The 17,034-nt window shown below is 37.2% G+C and overlaps 1 protein-coding gene across 1 annotated transcript in view; it reads right to left on the bottom strand.

Annotated features, from left to right (window-relative positions):
• The window catches only part of Ccdc83 (coiled-coil domain containing 83), a 55,586-nt gene extending 38,902 nt beyond the window's left edge, over nt 1–16,684 (bottom strand). Inside the window, exons 1-2 of the mRNA XM_071616565.1 lie at nt 16,542–16,684; nt 5,729–5,851 (exon numbers count right to left, since the gene is read on the bottom strand). Coding sequence (XP_071472666.1) covers nt 5,729–5,823 — 95 coding nt within the window. The 5' untranslated portion in view covers nt 5,824–5,851; nt 16,542–16,684. The remainder of the gene's footprint in view (nt 1–5,728; nt 5,852–16,541) is intronic.
• Between the last annotated feature and the right edge of the window lie 350 nt (nt 16,685–17,034).

Here is a 17,034-nt window from a genome sequence, read left to right as displayed (position 1 = left end):
ACATGCCTGTAATCCCAGTGACATCCAGGCTGAGGCAGGAAGATCACAAGCTTGATGCCAGTCCCAGCAATTTAGCAAAGCCCCAAGTAATTTAGCAAGGCTCTGCCTCAAAATAAAAAATAAAAAGGACTGGAGATGTAGCTCAGTAGTAAAGTGCCCCTGGGTTCAATCCCTGGTATTTAAAAAAAAAAAAAAAGCCCATTTAGGGAAAAGAACGTTTCCTAAATGATTTTGGATTTTGAATCTATTTAATTCTTTAATTTCAAGGTTGTTTTTTTTTAAAAAAGAATTAATTACTGGTCATATTTCATGGATCTAATTTTGTTGTTGTTGTTTTGAATACTAGGGATTGAACTCAGGGGCACTTGACCACTAAGCCACAACCCCAGACCTATTTTGTATTTTATTTAGAGACAGGGTCTGACCGAGTTGCTTAGTGCCTGGCTTTGAACTCTGATTCTCCTGTCTCAGCCTCCCTAGCTGCTGGGGTTACAGGTGTGTGCCACCATGCCTAGCTTTATGGATATAATTTCTATACTTTCTAATTATCTATAAATAATTCAGCTCAAAGAAAACATAGGATAGGACACAGAAAATATGCTTTCTAGAATTTCTAAAACATTGAGACAAAAATGACAAAACAAAGATACTTCGGGGCAAGCACATCTTGAAATACTAAGGTAATTTAGGAGTGCCTATTGAATCAAGTTCAATAGTGCTCTATCTTGTCTACAAATAATAAAAGCTTCTTTCCTGAACAAAGACATTTCTTTAAAACCCCAAAAAGTGTTTGTTGAATATTTCTTAGGTATGAATAAGAAAGAGAAATGAGCAGGAAGACTTTAGTACAGGCTATCTGAAGTGCTAGTACATCTCTATATCACTATTATGTAGTAAATCATAACTTTAAATCTGAGACCAAAATAAGGCAACACAAATAGCTTCACCTAAGATCCTTGCCTCCATTCAAAGCAAAACAAAAGCAAAACCAGAGCTCCTCTGGTGTGGTGGACAGAGCAGTGGTTAAAGAATGAGGTGTTCTGGTTTTATATCTTGTCCTTACCACATCTTGATCACAGGAAAGTCACTCAGAGTCTCGGGGCCTAAATTTCCAAGCTGTTAAATGATGGTGGCAATACCCAGTTCCACATATTATTGTGATGATTAAAGTAAGAAATCATGTGTGAATGTTTCTAGAATAAAGTACTTATAAATTCCTGTTGATTCTAAATCTGACATCCTGTCAATCTTCTCTCTAAAGTATCATTTGTATTGTGACATTGTATACTTAGCAGAGAGAAAAATAAGTTTCCTTTCTTCTAAATGATAAGAAAATGTAATATAAAACCAAAACAATAAATCCTTTAGTGGCAAAAAACTGCATTTGATAATACTGTGAAACTTGGATTTAGTCCTGGTTTCCCAATAACTGACAAAGGAAACTTAACCTATTTAGGCCTGTGCTCTTTTGTAAACAAGATTAAAGGAGATGAGCTTGGTGGTTCCCTTGAGTTTCAAATTTTTACAATTTATGTTGACCAATGCTCCTTTTCATGCAGTCATCTGTGCAACAGATTCTGTGAGCTGCCTCCAGTGCCCAGCATTGCTTTGGGTGTTAGAGATAGTTTTTAACACAAACTTCCTGATCCTTGCCCTCGGGGAGTACAGTCTACTACATAATAAAAAAGTAAGTATAAAACTACATTATTTATACATTGTGATCCATACTATGGGGAAAATTATCAGGACATGAAAAGGATAGTAAGTGGAAGGAACTACTATAGTACTAGGTTCCACACAACTGTAAGAAATATGCCTTAAGTAAAAGCCAATTTTTATTTCTTATTTATTTACTTATTTTAATATATATTTTTACTTATTCTAATTAGTTATACATGACCATAGGATGCAGTTTTCACACATCATACACAAATGGAGTATAACTTCTCATTCATCTGGTTGTACATGATATAAACTTTACTTCTTATTTAAAGCTTAAGTGTGCAAAAACTGTGAAAGAATGCCTTCTCTATCTCCCACATTTAAGGAGAAAAATTAAAGTACTGTAAATAAAAGTTATCTGAAATGAGAATATAAAAACATGTAAATTACTTGCATAATTTCTGCCATTATAAATGTACTATTACTTTTCTGTATGGATGTAATAAGCAAATGAACCTCAGAGATGTGACCTCCACTGCTTGAGATTGAGTCTTTGGATGGGTTTGTTAACAGGCTGACTCATGGCTGGAGCTGAGAGCCTTACTTGGTGATGACTGAGCACGCAATGAGTAGGCTTGCAACCAAATCCAACCCCACCTCTGACATTGCATGGGATATACTTATAGTTAAAAAAAAAAGTTATTTGTTGTTTATCTGAAATTCCAACTTAATCTGGCATTATATATATTTTAAGTGTTACATCTAGCAACCTGACACTTAAGCCTATCATCCCTACCCTCAGAGCATTTAGGAGCCAATGGCCTAGGACTTTGTCTCAATGTTCATTTAGTGGTGAGCATCTTTAGGATGGTTGGAGCAGTGTCAACAGGCCTTGAGGAATTCTGAGAAGCCCTAAATGTTTTGGCAGCTTCCCTGGCCCCCTTGTGGCCCCCTGCTAATTATTGCAGGACTAACTGAGCCGGATCTCTCTGGAATCCACTTCGACTTTCCCAGGAAGAGATGGATTTACCAGGAAGCATGTAGGCTTAAACATCAGAACTCCATATTCTTAGCTACCTTATGGAATTTGATCTTAACTTTTCCTTTTCATATCTCTCTCATCAGTACCCTAGTATCCCATATGTCATTATAAATGCTGAATCAAGTGGGATGATAAACCAATATATATTAAATTGGTTTGAAAAGGATACAGCACTATTCTGAAGGACAATGATAATAAATCATTGATAATAAAATGTGTCACCTTATCCCTTCCCTCTCTGTGTTATTAAAATGTTAGTTATGTGAAAACTTTTTTCCTCCATGAAATTTCTTTGAAAATTTCGAGGAAGGAAAACAAATGAATTTGAATTTCAAAAAAATCAATATTTTTAAACCTATAACCATACCCAAATCTGTTCCTATATCTATATCCATCCATTTTCATTGTAGAAAAGTGAGGGGAAACAACTATAAAGGAGAAAATAAAAGTCATCATTACTTAGAGATGATCACTTTACAAAATTAGAATTGACAGTATCAGCCTTTCACAAAAAGTCAGAGGTTCACAATCTCATATTCTTGGGAGAGCATTCCAACATACATGGAGTTACCTGATCAAAGGACAGGTTTGTTTTATAGTTATTGCTATTATTGCCAATGTTTTGGCAATAATTAAACTATTTACATTCACCAGTGGGTAAAATCATGCCTGTTTCTTGGTAAGCATTTTGCCATTGAGTATTAGCACTTTTAAATTTTTTTTCCCATACAGATAGGTAAAAATAATATCTTTGTTTCCATGATTGTGATTTTGCTCTCAAACAAGCTTCAATAATATTTACTCAAGAAAGAAGCTCTGAGCTTAGACTATAGTAGCTGTGCTAGGCACAAGAGATACAAAGAATTATAAAATACAGTCTTCAAGGAGTTCAGAGTTTGTTGAAGGATCCAAGCAGAAATTAACTATCATATTTTCTTCTCACCTTAAATATTCTAACTGCTTGATCAATAATGAAAACACAAATCCCCAAATCAACCAACCAAATATACTTTACTTTTTAAAAAACCCTATATATAATCAATTTTTTTCTACCCACAACTAATCCTTACCTATTTCTATATCTATAACCATATTCATTGTATAAAAACAAGTGTAAAGGAGGAAAAAACATTATTATTCATATTATTTCTAAAAGTTCAATTGTTAAAAACCATTAATTGACTATCTACTATGTGCTTACTACATCCTTAGAAAGTAGATGGAATGAGAAATAAAAGATGCTGCTAGAAAATCCCTGGACAATCCTTCTTTAGATGGTGAGAGGAGGTGGCTCAGCTACTTGTCACATGACAAAAGTTCTCTTATATTGGAACACATGGAATGAGTAATCTGTCACCAGCAGAACATGGTACAGCAAGTCTGGCTGTTCCAGTGCATTAAATTATTAAGTTTTAACAAATAAAAGAGATCAAAGGCATGGGATGTTCAGTTTATATCTGTCACTAGATTATGAGAATTCTTCAATATTGTTCTCCTTATAAACATGTGTTAAAGAGAAGAAAGACCGCCTCTGGTTGATCCCAAAGAAAGAAAAACAGTTATAACTGGATGTCCTCCCTATTAAACCATGGGAATAAATTAGAGACCAGGTTGTGTTCACAAAGCCATTTTGTAACCTCTCCTAAGATGAGATAAAGGATGTTTTCAGTATGTTAAAAAATCAGTACAAATAGTATCTGGTTATTATTTAATGTTACCGCAGATAGAAAATAAAGGGAAACTGTTAAAAATCCCTTCCAGTGGATGTTTCTGTCCTAGAGTTCTGACTCTTTGACTCACTGCCTTATAAAAAAAAAAAAAGGACGTATGAATACATTTGGAGTCTCTCAAGGGGAAGGAGATAAATTTTCCCTGATCATTGTTAAAAACAATTCTCTTAAACAAAGACCTAGCTGAGTATCACAAGTTTCCCATGTTCAACCTCATACCCCTCCAAAAATGACTTCCCATTTCTAAATTCCTTGTGTCTGCTTGGTCTTCCTTGCTTAAATCACTGGTGTCTGCCCCGGCTCTCTCCCCCTCACTCTCCATTCTCTCAGTTCCTGGACAGTGGTAAGGTCTTTGCCCGCTAGTATCTTTCCGTAAGCATTGTCTCCACAGTGCTTTCTCCTTTTCCAGAGATTAGCTTCCTTACATGAGCTTTTCTAAATCCCTCTGACTAGGTCGAGTCCTTTAGTTACAACACTGAGCAGACCCTACACTTTCCTTCCACAGTACCTTCCTTATAGCAATATATATGTATTTATGTAAAATGTTTGTCTTCTATGCTTCATTAGGTCAACAGGACCAAGTGGTCCTATTCATTGTCCTCCAATACCAAGCATCTGCTTTGCACATGATAAACACTCAAGTACTGAGTGAATGAGAAAATAAATAAAGGAATGTCAGTTTTATTTAAGAAAAGACTGATACTTATTAATTCCCTAACAAAAGTGAGGTTCACAAGCCCTCAAGGGGTTTCTCCCTATTTGTTGGAATAAAACATCAACAAAAACGTCACCTCTAGTTTTATGTCCAATGCTTGGTAGTGAGACATTATGAAATGTCCTCTTTATTAAATAATTCTAAATCACTTGGATTTGATCTGTAGCCACTTAGGAATAATGTAAGTTGGAATGTCTAAGAAACTGAAAGTTAAATACAGGGAAATGTCCTCTCCTTTTGGTCTATAAATGTCCCCTAACCCTCCCATGTTGTATTTTAAGAGATAAGCCAGCTGTGGCATGTCTAGCAGAGAGTGACCACTTATTCAATGCAAGGAGCCAAAACCACATCCACGAATGCTATTTCATAGATATGACTTGGACTATGTTATATTCAAAGTTTTTTTTTTAAAAAAAACTTTAAAAATGTGTGCATAGCACAATGTTTAATTAAATCTTCAATCCATCTCTGTTTTGTTGGCATTTGTTAAGTGCATCATTTACATCTGGAGTTATATAAATTTTTAACAATGATTATATTTACATAAAGAAACACTTAGATTTCAAAACATAAACTTACTGGTAGTCTAGAAGCGCTTCACTGATGGGCAGTTTGGCTTCCCTTTGTGGCACATCTTGCATATCCTTTTTATTTGCTTTCCCTGTGCTTTCCATTGTTCTGGTTAGTTATTAAGGTACATATCTGTTTAGCAAAGAGATATACAAAAAATGAATAAATTCCCCCTTCGCTCCTCCACTTGTATTGATGCTAGATAAGGCACTGCTGGGACTTCATTTTAAACTGGCTTTGCCATCCTAACTGTTCCTTGTCCCCAGATTTCACATCAACCACAAGACAGGTTGAATCATCAATCATCATGAATCAATTGGATTCTTGAGCCTGGTGAGTTCCATGTGTAGCCCAGTACAGCAACCTACCATGCATGATCCAAAACTTTCTAAGAGATTTGTTAGCTATCTACATCTATTGCTCCTATCAGCAGATTGATCAGTCTCTTACATATGATTTACGAAGGGCTGAATTTTTTAAATCATTTAAGAGCAAAGAACTGAATTTATAAAAATAATTTTATTTCTCCAAAGTGTTTGGCAGAGTGCACTGTACATAGCAGCAGCTCAGTAAATATCTATTAATTTTTTAAAAATTAAAAAAAAACATAATTTTTTATGAGCACCAAGAAACTAGGATTCTGAAGAATTAGAACTAGGATCCCAAAGAATTAGGTTTGGCCAGGATTGTTAGAAAGAGCAAGTAAAAACATACATTGAAGTGTGTTTTATGTGGTTAAGATATTCACAGATGCAAATAATAATGTTGTATCACTAAAAATAACTTTTCATAAGCTAGTAATTGCTTTTATACTTTAATAAAAATCAGCAAGAATAATATTTTTTAAAAAAGAAAAATCAAGACCCAATGTTCACTAGTGTTTTTATTAAGCAAGTATACATCATGGTTTTGGTTCAGATACTAAAGTACAGAGTACAGCTTTCCTTAACAGGTTTTTATATTTTAATTTCTATTATTCTCCTAAGAACCTAAACTGCAATCAATGTTCAGTAGTTTGGTGTGGTAGAAAGCACATGACCTTTGTAATTATTTGTTTAAATGGTTGTAAATTAATGAGCATGAGGAAGATGTAATAATTGTGCATTTCTGTATTTCTCCACTAATCACACAAACGTATCCCTGTCAAATGAATACCAGAGTTAATGGATAAATGAATCAGGCAGAAGTATTTTAATCCTAGGCCCCCTCCTATTATCCTTGTGACCTTGAGATAATTACTTAATGTTTTTGAACTTCAGGTTCATCATCTGTAAAATGAGATAGCTATCATATTCTAAGAGCTACTGTAAGGATTAAAATAGGCTAATATTTAAAGCACCTGGTATAGTGTTTCACCAACAGAAAGAACTTCATAAGGATTATGGCCTTTTGTCTTTCTCTTCAGTTAACAGCTACAGATCATCCTTCGAATTCCAAATAACTGTAAATCAGAGGATGTCTGCCTGCTGCCAAGTACAATGATTTGTGGAAAGACTAATTCATGAGGTTTGCCATTGTCAGCCTTTGATTTGAATCAACCAATTGGCAATCTGCAAAGACCATTCAGACCCACTGTGGAAAAACTTGCTGAAATGAAAACACAATTTTGTCTATAGACACATTGCTCATGTACCCAGACCTCTAGTGAGGCTATCTTGGTGTCTGAGATTTATCTAGCCAAGTGTATACATGAATGCAAATATACTACAATATGTTCCAAGTGAAGAGTACACAGGTAACAGAAAAAAGATTTAATACAAAAAAGATTTAAAGTATTAAAACAGTGTCTTCTCAAATGTGGAAGTATCAAGAATAATTCAATAAGCTCCATACCAAAATGTATCATCATTATACGAGCACAGTTCACAGCAAATTATCAGCTGAGGAAAATTTGTTCTCTTTTATTCCAGATACAGAGTTGTGTTTTTATACTATTTTCTATTTTAGAATTGAAATTTTTATCTTGACTGTTACACAGAAGATAGCATGCTGACAAAGGTTTCATTTTAAAACAAGAACTTACTATTTAATGTTTAGTTTTATTAAAAAATATTTTATTTAAAACTTAAAGCAACCATCAAAAGACTACCAACTAAGAAAAGCCCAGGACCAGATGGGTATACAGCAGAGTTTTACAAAACCTTTAAAGAGGAACTAATACCAATACTTTTCAAGCTACTTCAGGAAATAGAAAAAGAGGGAGAACTTCCAAATTCATTCTACGAGGCCAACATCACCCTGATACCTAAACCAGACAAAGACACTTCAAAGAAAGAAAACTACAGACCAATATCTCTAATGAACCTAGATGCAAAAATCCTCAATAAAATTCTGGCGAATCAGATACAAAAACATATCAAAAAAATTGTGCACCATGATCAAGTAGGATTCATCCCTGGGATGCAAGGCTGGTTCAATATATGGAAATCAATAAATGTTATTCACCACATCAATAGACTTAAAAATAAGAAACATATGATCATCTCGATAGATGCGGAAAAAGCATTCGACAAAGTACAGCATCCCTTTATGTTCAAAACTCTAGAAAAACTAGGGATAACAGGAACATACCTCAATATTGTAAAAGCAATCTATGCTAAGCCTCAGGCTAGCATCATTCTGAATGGAGAAAAATTGAAGGCATTCCCTCTAAAATCTGGAACAAGACAGGGATGCCCTCTCTCACCACTTCTGTTCAACATAGTTCTCGAAACACTGGCCAGAGCAATTAGACAGACGAAAGAAATTAAAGGCATCAAAATAGGAAAAGAAGAACTTAAATTATCACTATTTGCAGATGACATGATTCTATACCTAGCAGACCCAAAAGGGTCTACAAAGAAACTATTAGAGCTAATAAATGAATTCAGCAAAGTGGCAGGATATAAAATCAACACGCATAAATCAAAGGCATTCCTGTATATCAGCGACAAATCCTCTGAAATGGAAATGAGGACAACCACTCCATTCACAATATCTTCAAAAAAAATAAAATACTTGGGAATCAACCTAACAAAAGAGGTGAAAGACTTATACAATGAAAACTACAGAACCCTAAAGAGAGAAATAGAAGAAGATCTTAGAAGATGGAAAAATATACCCTGTTCATGGATAGGCAGAACTAACATCATCAAAATGGCGATATTACCAAAAGTTCTCTATAGGTTTAATGCAATGCCAATCAAAATCCCAACGGCATTTCTTGTAGAAATAGAGAAAGCAATCATGAAATTCATATGGAAAAATAAAAGACCCAGAATAGCAAAAACAATGCTAAGCAGGAAGTGTGAATCAGGCGGTATAGCGATACCAGACTTCAAACTATACTACAGAGCAATAGTAACAAAAACAGCATGGTACTGGTACCAAAACAGGCGGGTGGACCAATGGTACAGAATAGAGGACACAGAAACCAATCCACAAAACTACAACTATCTTATATTTGATAAAGGGTCTAAAAGCATGCAATGGAGGAAGGATAGCATCTTCAACAAATGGTGCTGGGAAAACTGGAAATCCATATGCAACAAAATGAAACTGAATCCCTTTCTCTCGCCATGCACAAAAGTTAATTCAAAATGGATCAAGGAGCTTGATATCAAATCAGAGACACGCCGTCTGATAGAAGAAAAAGTTGGCTACGATCTACATACTGTGGGGTCGGGCTCCAAATTCCTCAATAGGACACCCATAGCACAAAAGTTAATAACTAGAATCAACAAATGGGACTTACTCAAACTAAAAAGTTTTTTCTCAGCAAAAGAAACAATAAGAGAGGTAAATAGAGAGCCTACATCCTGGGAACAAATCTTTACTCCTCACACTTCAGATAGAGCCCTAATATCCAGAGTATACAAAGAACTCAAAAAATTAGACAATAAGAGAACAAACAACCCAATCAACAAATGGGCCAAGGACCTGAACAGACACTTCTCAGAGGAGGACATACAATCAATCAACAAGTACATGAAAAAATGCTCACCATCTCTAGCAGTCAGAGAAATGCAAATCAAAACCACCCTAAGATACCATCTCACTCCAGTTAGATTGGCAGCCATTATGAAGTCAAACAACAACAAGTGCTGGCGAGGATGTGGGGAAAAGGGTACACTTGTACATTGCTGGTGGGACTGCAAATTGGTGCAGCCAATTTGGAAAGCAGTATGGAGGTTTCTTGGAAAGCTGGGAATGGAACCACCATTTGACCCAGCTATTCCCCTTCTCGGTCTATTCCCTAAAGACCTAAAAAGAGCATGCTACAGGGACACTGCTACATCGATGTTCATAGCAGCACAATTCACAATAGCAAGACTGTGGAACCAACCTAGATGCCCTTCAATAGATGAATGGATAAAAAAAATGTGGCATTTATACACAATGGAGTATTACTCTGCATTAAAAAATGACAAAATCATAGAATTTACAGGGAAATGGATGGCATTAGAGCAGATTATGCTAAGTGAAGCTAGCCAATCCCTAAAAAACAAATGCCAAATGTCTTCTTTGATATAAGGAGAGTAACTAAGAACAGAGTAGGGTCGAAGAGCATGAGAAGAAGATTAACATTAAACAGGGATGAGAGGTGGGAGGGAAAGGGAGAGAGAAGGGAAATTGCATGGAAATGGAAGGAGACCCTCAGAGTTATACAAAAGTACATACAAGAGGAAGTGAGGGGAAAGGGAAAAATAATACAAGGGGTAGAAATGAATGACAGTAGAGGGTGTAGAGAGAGAAGAGGGGAGGGGAGGGGGGATAGTAGAGGATAGGAAAGGCAGCAGAACACAACAGACACTAGTATGGCAATATGTAAATCAATGGATGTGTAACTGATGTGATTCTGCAATCTGTATATGGGGTAAAAATGGGAGCTCATAACCCACTTGAATCAAAGTGTGAAATATGATATATCAAGAACTATGTAATGTTTTGAACAACCAACAATAAAAAAATTAAAAAATAAATAAAAAAATAAAACTTAAAGCAAAGGTCAACATTTAATATCTTTCTGAATCATATAGAAGAGACCAAATGTTGTAGTCTCTACCTGTGGTACCCATCTGGGGCTGGAGGAGAAATGACCATCTTGTTCAATTACTTCAGTTACCTGGCCCATATGCTTTTAACTCTCTTGTGTATAATTAGTTTCCTAACTGAAGCTCACAGCGAGATTTTAATAAAATATGAGTGAAATGCAGTCCACTAAAACACAAGTGATTTATCCATAAGCTATATTAAGGGTCATTGTTCCACACACTTCCAAGAAAATCAGTAAGCCAACTGGATTGCCTGTTTGACCATTGCATTTTTGCAATGAGTTAATGACACTACCTCAAAATGTACTTTTGTATTTGATAATGTCTTAAAACAATGGGGTCCTTCATCAAAAATTATAGTTCCTAACCGCCCAAAGGATTTATCACAGTAAGGGGTGAGAATCCTAGAAAAATATTCACAAAGTAAATGTCATTATCTTCTAGGAAGGTTACACTTAGAATAACTCCTAACAAATGGAAACCTAATCTTTTTGTCAGTAAGTGCAAACATCTATTCAGAGCCTGCTCTGTGCATGGCACTTTACCTGGCCCTTGGCTGTACAGAAAAGGTAAGATCCCTGCTCAGACTGTTGGGAAGCAAGAAACACCCAAGTAGCCACACTTTAACAAAATAATGAACAACTTCAAAAGTCTTTAGCAAAATCATGACCTCTTTCTGTTTTGTGCTCCTGTGCTTTTCCTGCACCCAACTCTGGGCACTGTAATTCTCATCATGGAGTGGGGCGGGGGGTGGGGGGGGCCTGGCAGGTGAGCAACCTGGGTTTGAAAGATTCAGGCCTCCAGCTTTCCTGAGTCTACTCCACAATCATTATTTCAGAAAATGTTAAAAAATAAATTCCCTAAAGCTTCTCAGTGAAAAGAGGTCTATTTAGTAAAAATGGATATATATCATTCTCTTCAAATGTACTGTTAGCCCATAATGCTTTCTTTTAATATTTTTTATTGGTACATTATAGTTGTACATAAATAGTGGGATTTGTTGTGACATTTTCAAATATGGACACAATGTAACAATAGAATTTGGCCAATATATAATTCTTAGACTGAACATTTACTCATAGACAAGAATGCATCCCATCCTGTAGTCTCCGGGGCCTGCCTCAATATTTAGAAGGCTCCTAATGATCTTTTCATAAGTATGTACAGAGTCATAAATGTCCAGAAGCCTCTGAATGCCTCCTTTCACAATTTTGTTGATGTTGGGAGAGATGACAGTTCTTCCCTAATAACATTCTGGACTTATGAAATGGAGCCTGCTATTTGGTGAATAATGTTTTAAATAAATGTAGATTAAAATTAAAGATATTTACCTAATAGTATTAATAATGACAAAATTTTCTGAATAAGATTCCATCAGGGGATGAGAATATGAGGTATTTAAAAGATCTCCATATGGGTGTCTTAAATTCTAGGCCTGGTTCAGCCATTAACTAGCTATAAACTTATGTAAATCTGATAATAGTAGCAGTAGTGATAATAACATAATACTTCCATAAACTTGTTAAAGAGCATTGTAACTAAAAAGACATAGAACTCGGCATAGTGTTAATTGCAAGGAAATACATATTCAAAAACATTCATGAGGGCTGGGGATATGGCTCAGTGGTTAAGCGCCACTGGGTTCAATCCCTAGTACCAAAACAAACAAATAAAATCATAAACATTCATGGCACTCATCTTCAACAAAATATAATTTAATGCTGAACAATACTACTTCAACAAACTCTTATTTGGGGTATTCAAATATAGATCTTAGCACATAGGCCAGCATATCTCATGGACACAAACCAGATGTTCAATAAACATTTGATTTAAATGACTGACTTGCACATAATGCATAATAACTTTCTTCTCCAATGGCCTTATTTATTTGTTAATAATAATGTATTTACCCTAAATTTGATAAGTAAAACTGCTTTTAAACTCAAATTTTCACTTATACAAGAAACAAGTTTTAACTTGGAGAAAAGGTTTATTTTGGCTCATCAGAATGCATTATTAATACAATTAGAAATGGTCTTCTAGCACATGTTTAAAAATTATTTAAACACTTTAAAAAATAATATCACTTAAGGATTAATTTTTAAGAATTTCAGCTCTCCACACACATAGATTATGTGTATAGATCCCCAAATAGTTGGTGTTAAAATTCACCCACCTTGGAGAAATGATGTTAACCCCGTATATTCAAATTCAGGTATTTAAATGAATGACATTTTCAGCAATTCTTTGGATGATTTATGACACACATTACATTAGCATGTATTTTCTTTACCAATGCAAATCCTATAGTCACTGGCACAGTTTTCAACTGCCGTTCCTAAATTATATTGGATTCTTTAAAACTGGTCTATTCTTCACAGAACTAGAAAAAAAAAATCCTAACATTCATATGGAAGCACAATAGATGCCCAATAGCCAAAGCAATACTGAGCAAAAAGAGCAATGCTGGAGGCATCACAATACCTGATCTTAACACATACTACAGATCCACAGTACCAAAATGCCACGGCATTAACATAAAAATAGACATGCAGACCAATGGAACAGAATAGACGACCCGTGAATAAATACACACATCTTCAGCTAACTGGTCTCAACAAAATGCCACAACATACACTGGAGAAATGACAGACTCTTCAACAAACAGTGCTGGGAAAACAGGATATCCATAGGTAGAAGGTTAAGACTAGACCCCTATCTCTCACCATGTATAAAAATCAACTCAAAATGGGTCAAATATTTTTTTTAATATTATAAGACTTGAAAATTTGAAACTATCAGGAGAAAACATAGGGAAACACTTCAAGATGTGAGCACAGCAACAATTTCCTAGATAGAACTCTGAGAACTGACAAATGGGATTGTATCAAATTAAAAAGCTTCTACATAGCAAAGGAAACGATGAACCGAGTGAAGAGACAGCCTGCAGAACTTTGCCAGCAATTCATTCATCTGACATAGATTAATATCCAGAGTATATAAGGCACTCATGAAACTTAACAACAATAACAAAAGGTAATGTTTTGACATTACGTGGATGGAGACAGGGTAGAGGGAGGGTAGACATGATCAATACGTGACAAATGCATGTCTAGAACTGTCACAGTGAAACCCATTAATCTGTATAACTCATCTGTATTAATAAAAAAGAAAATAAAAGAATTGGTCTCTCTTCTAATTCAGAATTGCTAGTAACAAATAGTTTGAAATGCAGTATATTATATTAACTTATCTAGTAATCAGAACTACATTTTTTTCCAACTCCTTCTGCCCTTCAGTTTAAAAAATGCCAAAAAAGAAACAAAAATAAGAAAAAAAAATACTGAGAGGATAATGGAAACATTATATACTCTGATGGTGGAGAAGAACAAAAAGTATCTCTCTTTCTTCAGAGAGCAGTAGTGAATATAAACAGTACCTACTACCACCAGGTCTTGTAGATGCATGTCAGGAAATATATGAGCACAGACACTGATTATTACTTTAGCAAAAATGAATCTTTTGCTGACCCTCCTCTCCCTATCCATCTTTTCTTTTTAAAAAATTTATTCTAATTAGTTACATATGACAATACAATGCATTTTGACACATCATACATAAATAGAATATAACTTTTCATTCTTCTGGTTGTACATGACGTAGAGTTTCACAGGTCTTGTAATCATATATGCACATAGGGTAATAATGTCTGATTCATTCTACTATAATTCCTACCCCTATACTCCTTTTCCTCCCTTCATTCCCCTCTGTCTAGTCCAAAGTACCTCTATTCTCTGCATCCCCTTTATTGTGAATTAGCATCTACATATCAGAGAAAATATTCTCTGGAATTGGCTTATTTTGCTTAGCATAATATTCTCCAGTTCAATCCATTTACTGGCAAATGCCATAACTTCATTTTTCTTTAAGGCTGAGTAATATACCATTGTATATATCACACTTTCTTTAGCCATTCATCTGTTGAAGGGCACCTAGGTTGGTTCCATAGTTATGCCTTCTTTTTGGTATTAGATGTGACATCTTTCCCCATCTCTAGCCATTTCTTCAACCCCAGCCCCTCCCCCTCCTCTGCCCATCAGAGTATTATGGGGAATAGAGGAGTGAGGAAACCAAAAAATGTACTGTATAAATCTGTTGAGAGCCACAGTTTAGTCGGAATGACGCCTGGCATTTTGCTAGAGGGAATGGTTGAAAGGTGACCCTGCTCCTGCTCTGGGATTAGGGTGGATCCTGCTGCCTCCTGCTACCGCTACTTTGGAGTTCTCATCGGGTTCCGGGAGAATTGGCGCGGAGCCCAGTGGAGGGTGTGTGTTCCTGGAAGTGTGGGTAGAGTGCCGGTGAGAGTTCGGGAATAAAGAATTGCTGTTTGAACCTACAAGACTTTGTGGCAGCTCGGTTATTTTGTGCCCAGCCAGACTTCGGCATAAATCTAAGAAATTCATTAAAGAAAGAAACCAAGTAGTCTCTTTTGAAGGACATCTATTATAGCATTCAAGTAAAGAATCAAAGCCAATCTGCAGATTCAGAGTGTGGGGGGTGAACGGTCATCAACAACAAACTGAGCACATAGGGAGTACCTACATTGCGAGGTGCATTGTGGAGTTGAAGATTGCAAGGATGTGTGAGATCCTCATTCAAAAAGCACTCACTACAAAGGGAATTCAGTAAGCAAAGCACTAAGAGAAACAGTCTATTTTCTCCATTGTGTTTTATAACCTCAGACATTTCTGAACCTCTCTGACCTCAGTTTCTTCCTCCATCATTCCTGTCAGGGTTATAAGACTTAATTGCTTTGGGAATCAAGTTATGAAGTCCATACAAATGGAAAACATCACAGTAGCCCCCCACCCTCAACTGGTGGGAGATATGTTGTTCCAAGACACCCAGTGGATGTCTGAAAACTGGGGCTAGTACCAAACCTTCATATACTATGTTTTTTCCTATACATACATAACTACAATAAAGTTTAGTTTATAAACTAGGCACAGTTAACAACTAATACTAAAATTATAACTACATACTGTAGTAAAAGTTATTTAAAACTGACAACATTTTATTTCTGGAAATTTCCACGTAATACTTTCCAATCAGCATGCAACTGAAACCGCACTTAACCGCCTAAGGAGGACTAACTGTGTGAGTGAAGTGAGCATCAACTGTGTGCGAGGGACTGTGTGAGGCACCCTGAAGGTTACAAACCTTAAGTCAGACCCTGCCCTCCAGGAGCAGATCTAGGAGCACAAATGAGCAACGCATCAATGAGCAGGGATTCTACTACAAGGCGGAAAGAGAGGGAGGTCAGTTGTGGTTAGTTCGCCAAAGGCCGGCTTTCCTATCAGTCTCCGAAGGGGAGAAGGCCAGGGTGGGGGTGGGGCACGGAGGACTGCCCCCGCCCGCCCCGCCCCCAGTAGCTCCCAACGGCCGGGGACTGGTGTCCAGCGCAGGAAACCCCAGCGCGCGACCCCAGACTCATTCCGGCAAACAGCAAGCCCCAGACTGGGAGATCAGGGGCCGAGCAGGACCAGCCTCCCCACATCCCCTTAACACTTCCAGGTGCAGATAAAGGGCCGCCAGAAAACTGGTCCAGCCCCCTTACCCTGCCCACCAGCTCCGCAGCCGCCCGCGCGCCCTGGGTTTCCAAGGCGGCTGGCATCCTCCCCCCTCTCCCGCCCGCCCCTCCCGGGCGCGAGCAGCGGTTCGAGGGCGCCACCTGGCGGCCCTGCAGGGAGCAGTCCGGGCGGAGGGTCTGCGCCGCCGCCCCGTACCTCCACGCACTCTACCGCCGCCCTCTGTGCGGAATTTTCCGCGCCCAAGCTCTGCTCGCCCCAGTCTAGTCGCAAACCCGGAAGTGGTGAGTGTGCGGAGACGTGACGTGGCTCCGTACCGTGACAGAGCCGAGGTCATTTCACTGTGCTTGTTTTTTGCTGTAAAATGAGACAACTGGAGTGGTGGGGTAGGGACCGTGGGCATATGGTGGGGCTTTTGCCCGCCTCTGCCCTGCTCCGCGCTCGGCACCGGGACAGCTCCTCTTCCACTTTTGTTTTGTACCAGAGTTTCAGCTCCAGATAGAATGACAAACACCTGAACTAAATAGGACAACTTTTGGCTCTGAAAGCTGTTAAACCTCAAGAAAAGCAACAAAGATTCCGTTTCCTCCTTCCTTTTCACCTTTTGTAGCTCTGTCCTTCTTTGTGGGGGGAGGGGGTCAGAAATCCCACACTGACAGTCTTTAAAGTTCCCCTTTCCTCTCCGGCATAC

The sequence above is a fragment of the Marmota flaviventris genome, chromosome 9 (assembly GCF_047511675.1).
Source record: "Marmota flaviventris isolate mMarFla1 chromosome 9, mMarFla1.hap1, whole genome shotgun sequence".
Classification (NCBI taxonomy): Eukaryota; Metazoa; Chordata; class Mammalia; order Rodentia; family Sciuridae; genus Marmota; species Marmota flaviventris.
Note: the sequence above shows the minus strand (reverse complement) of the source record. Positions and strands in the feature narration are given on the sequence as shown.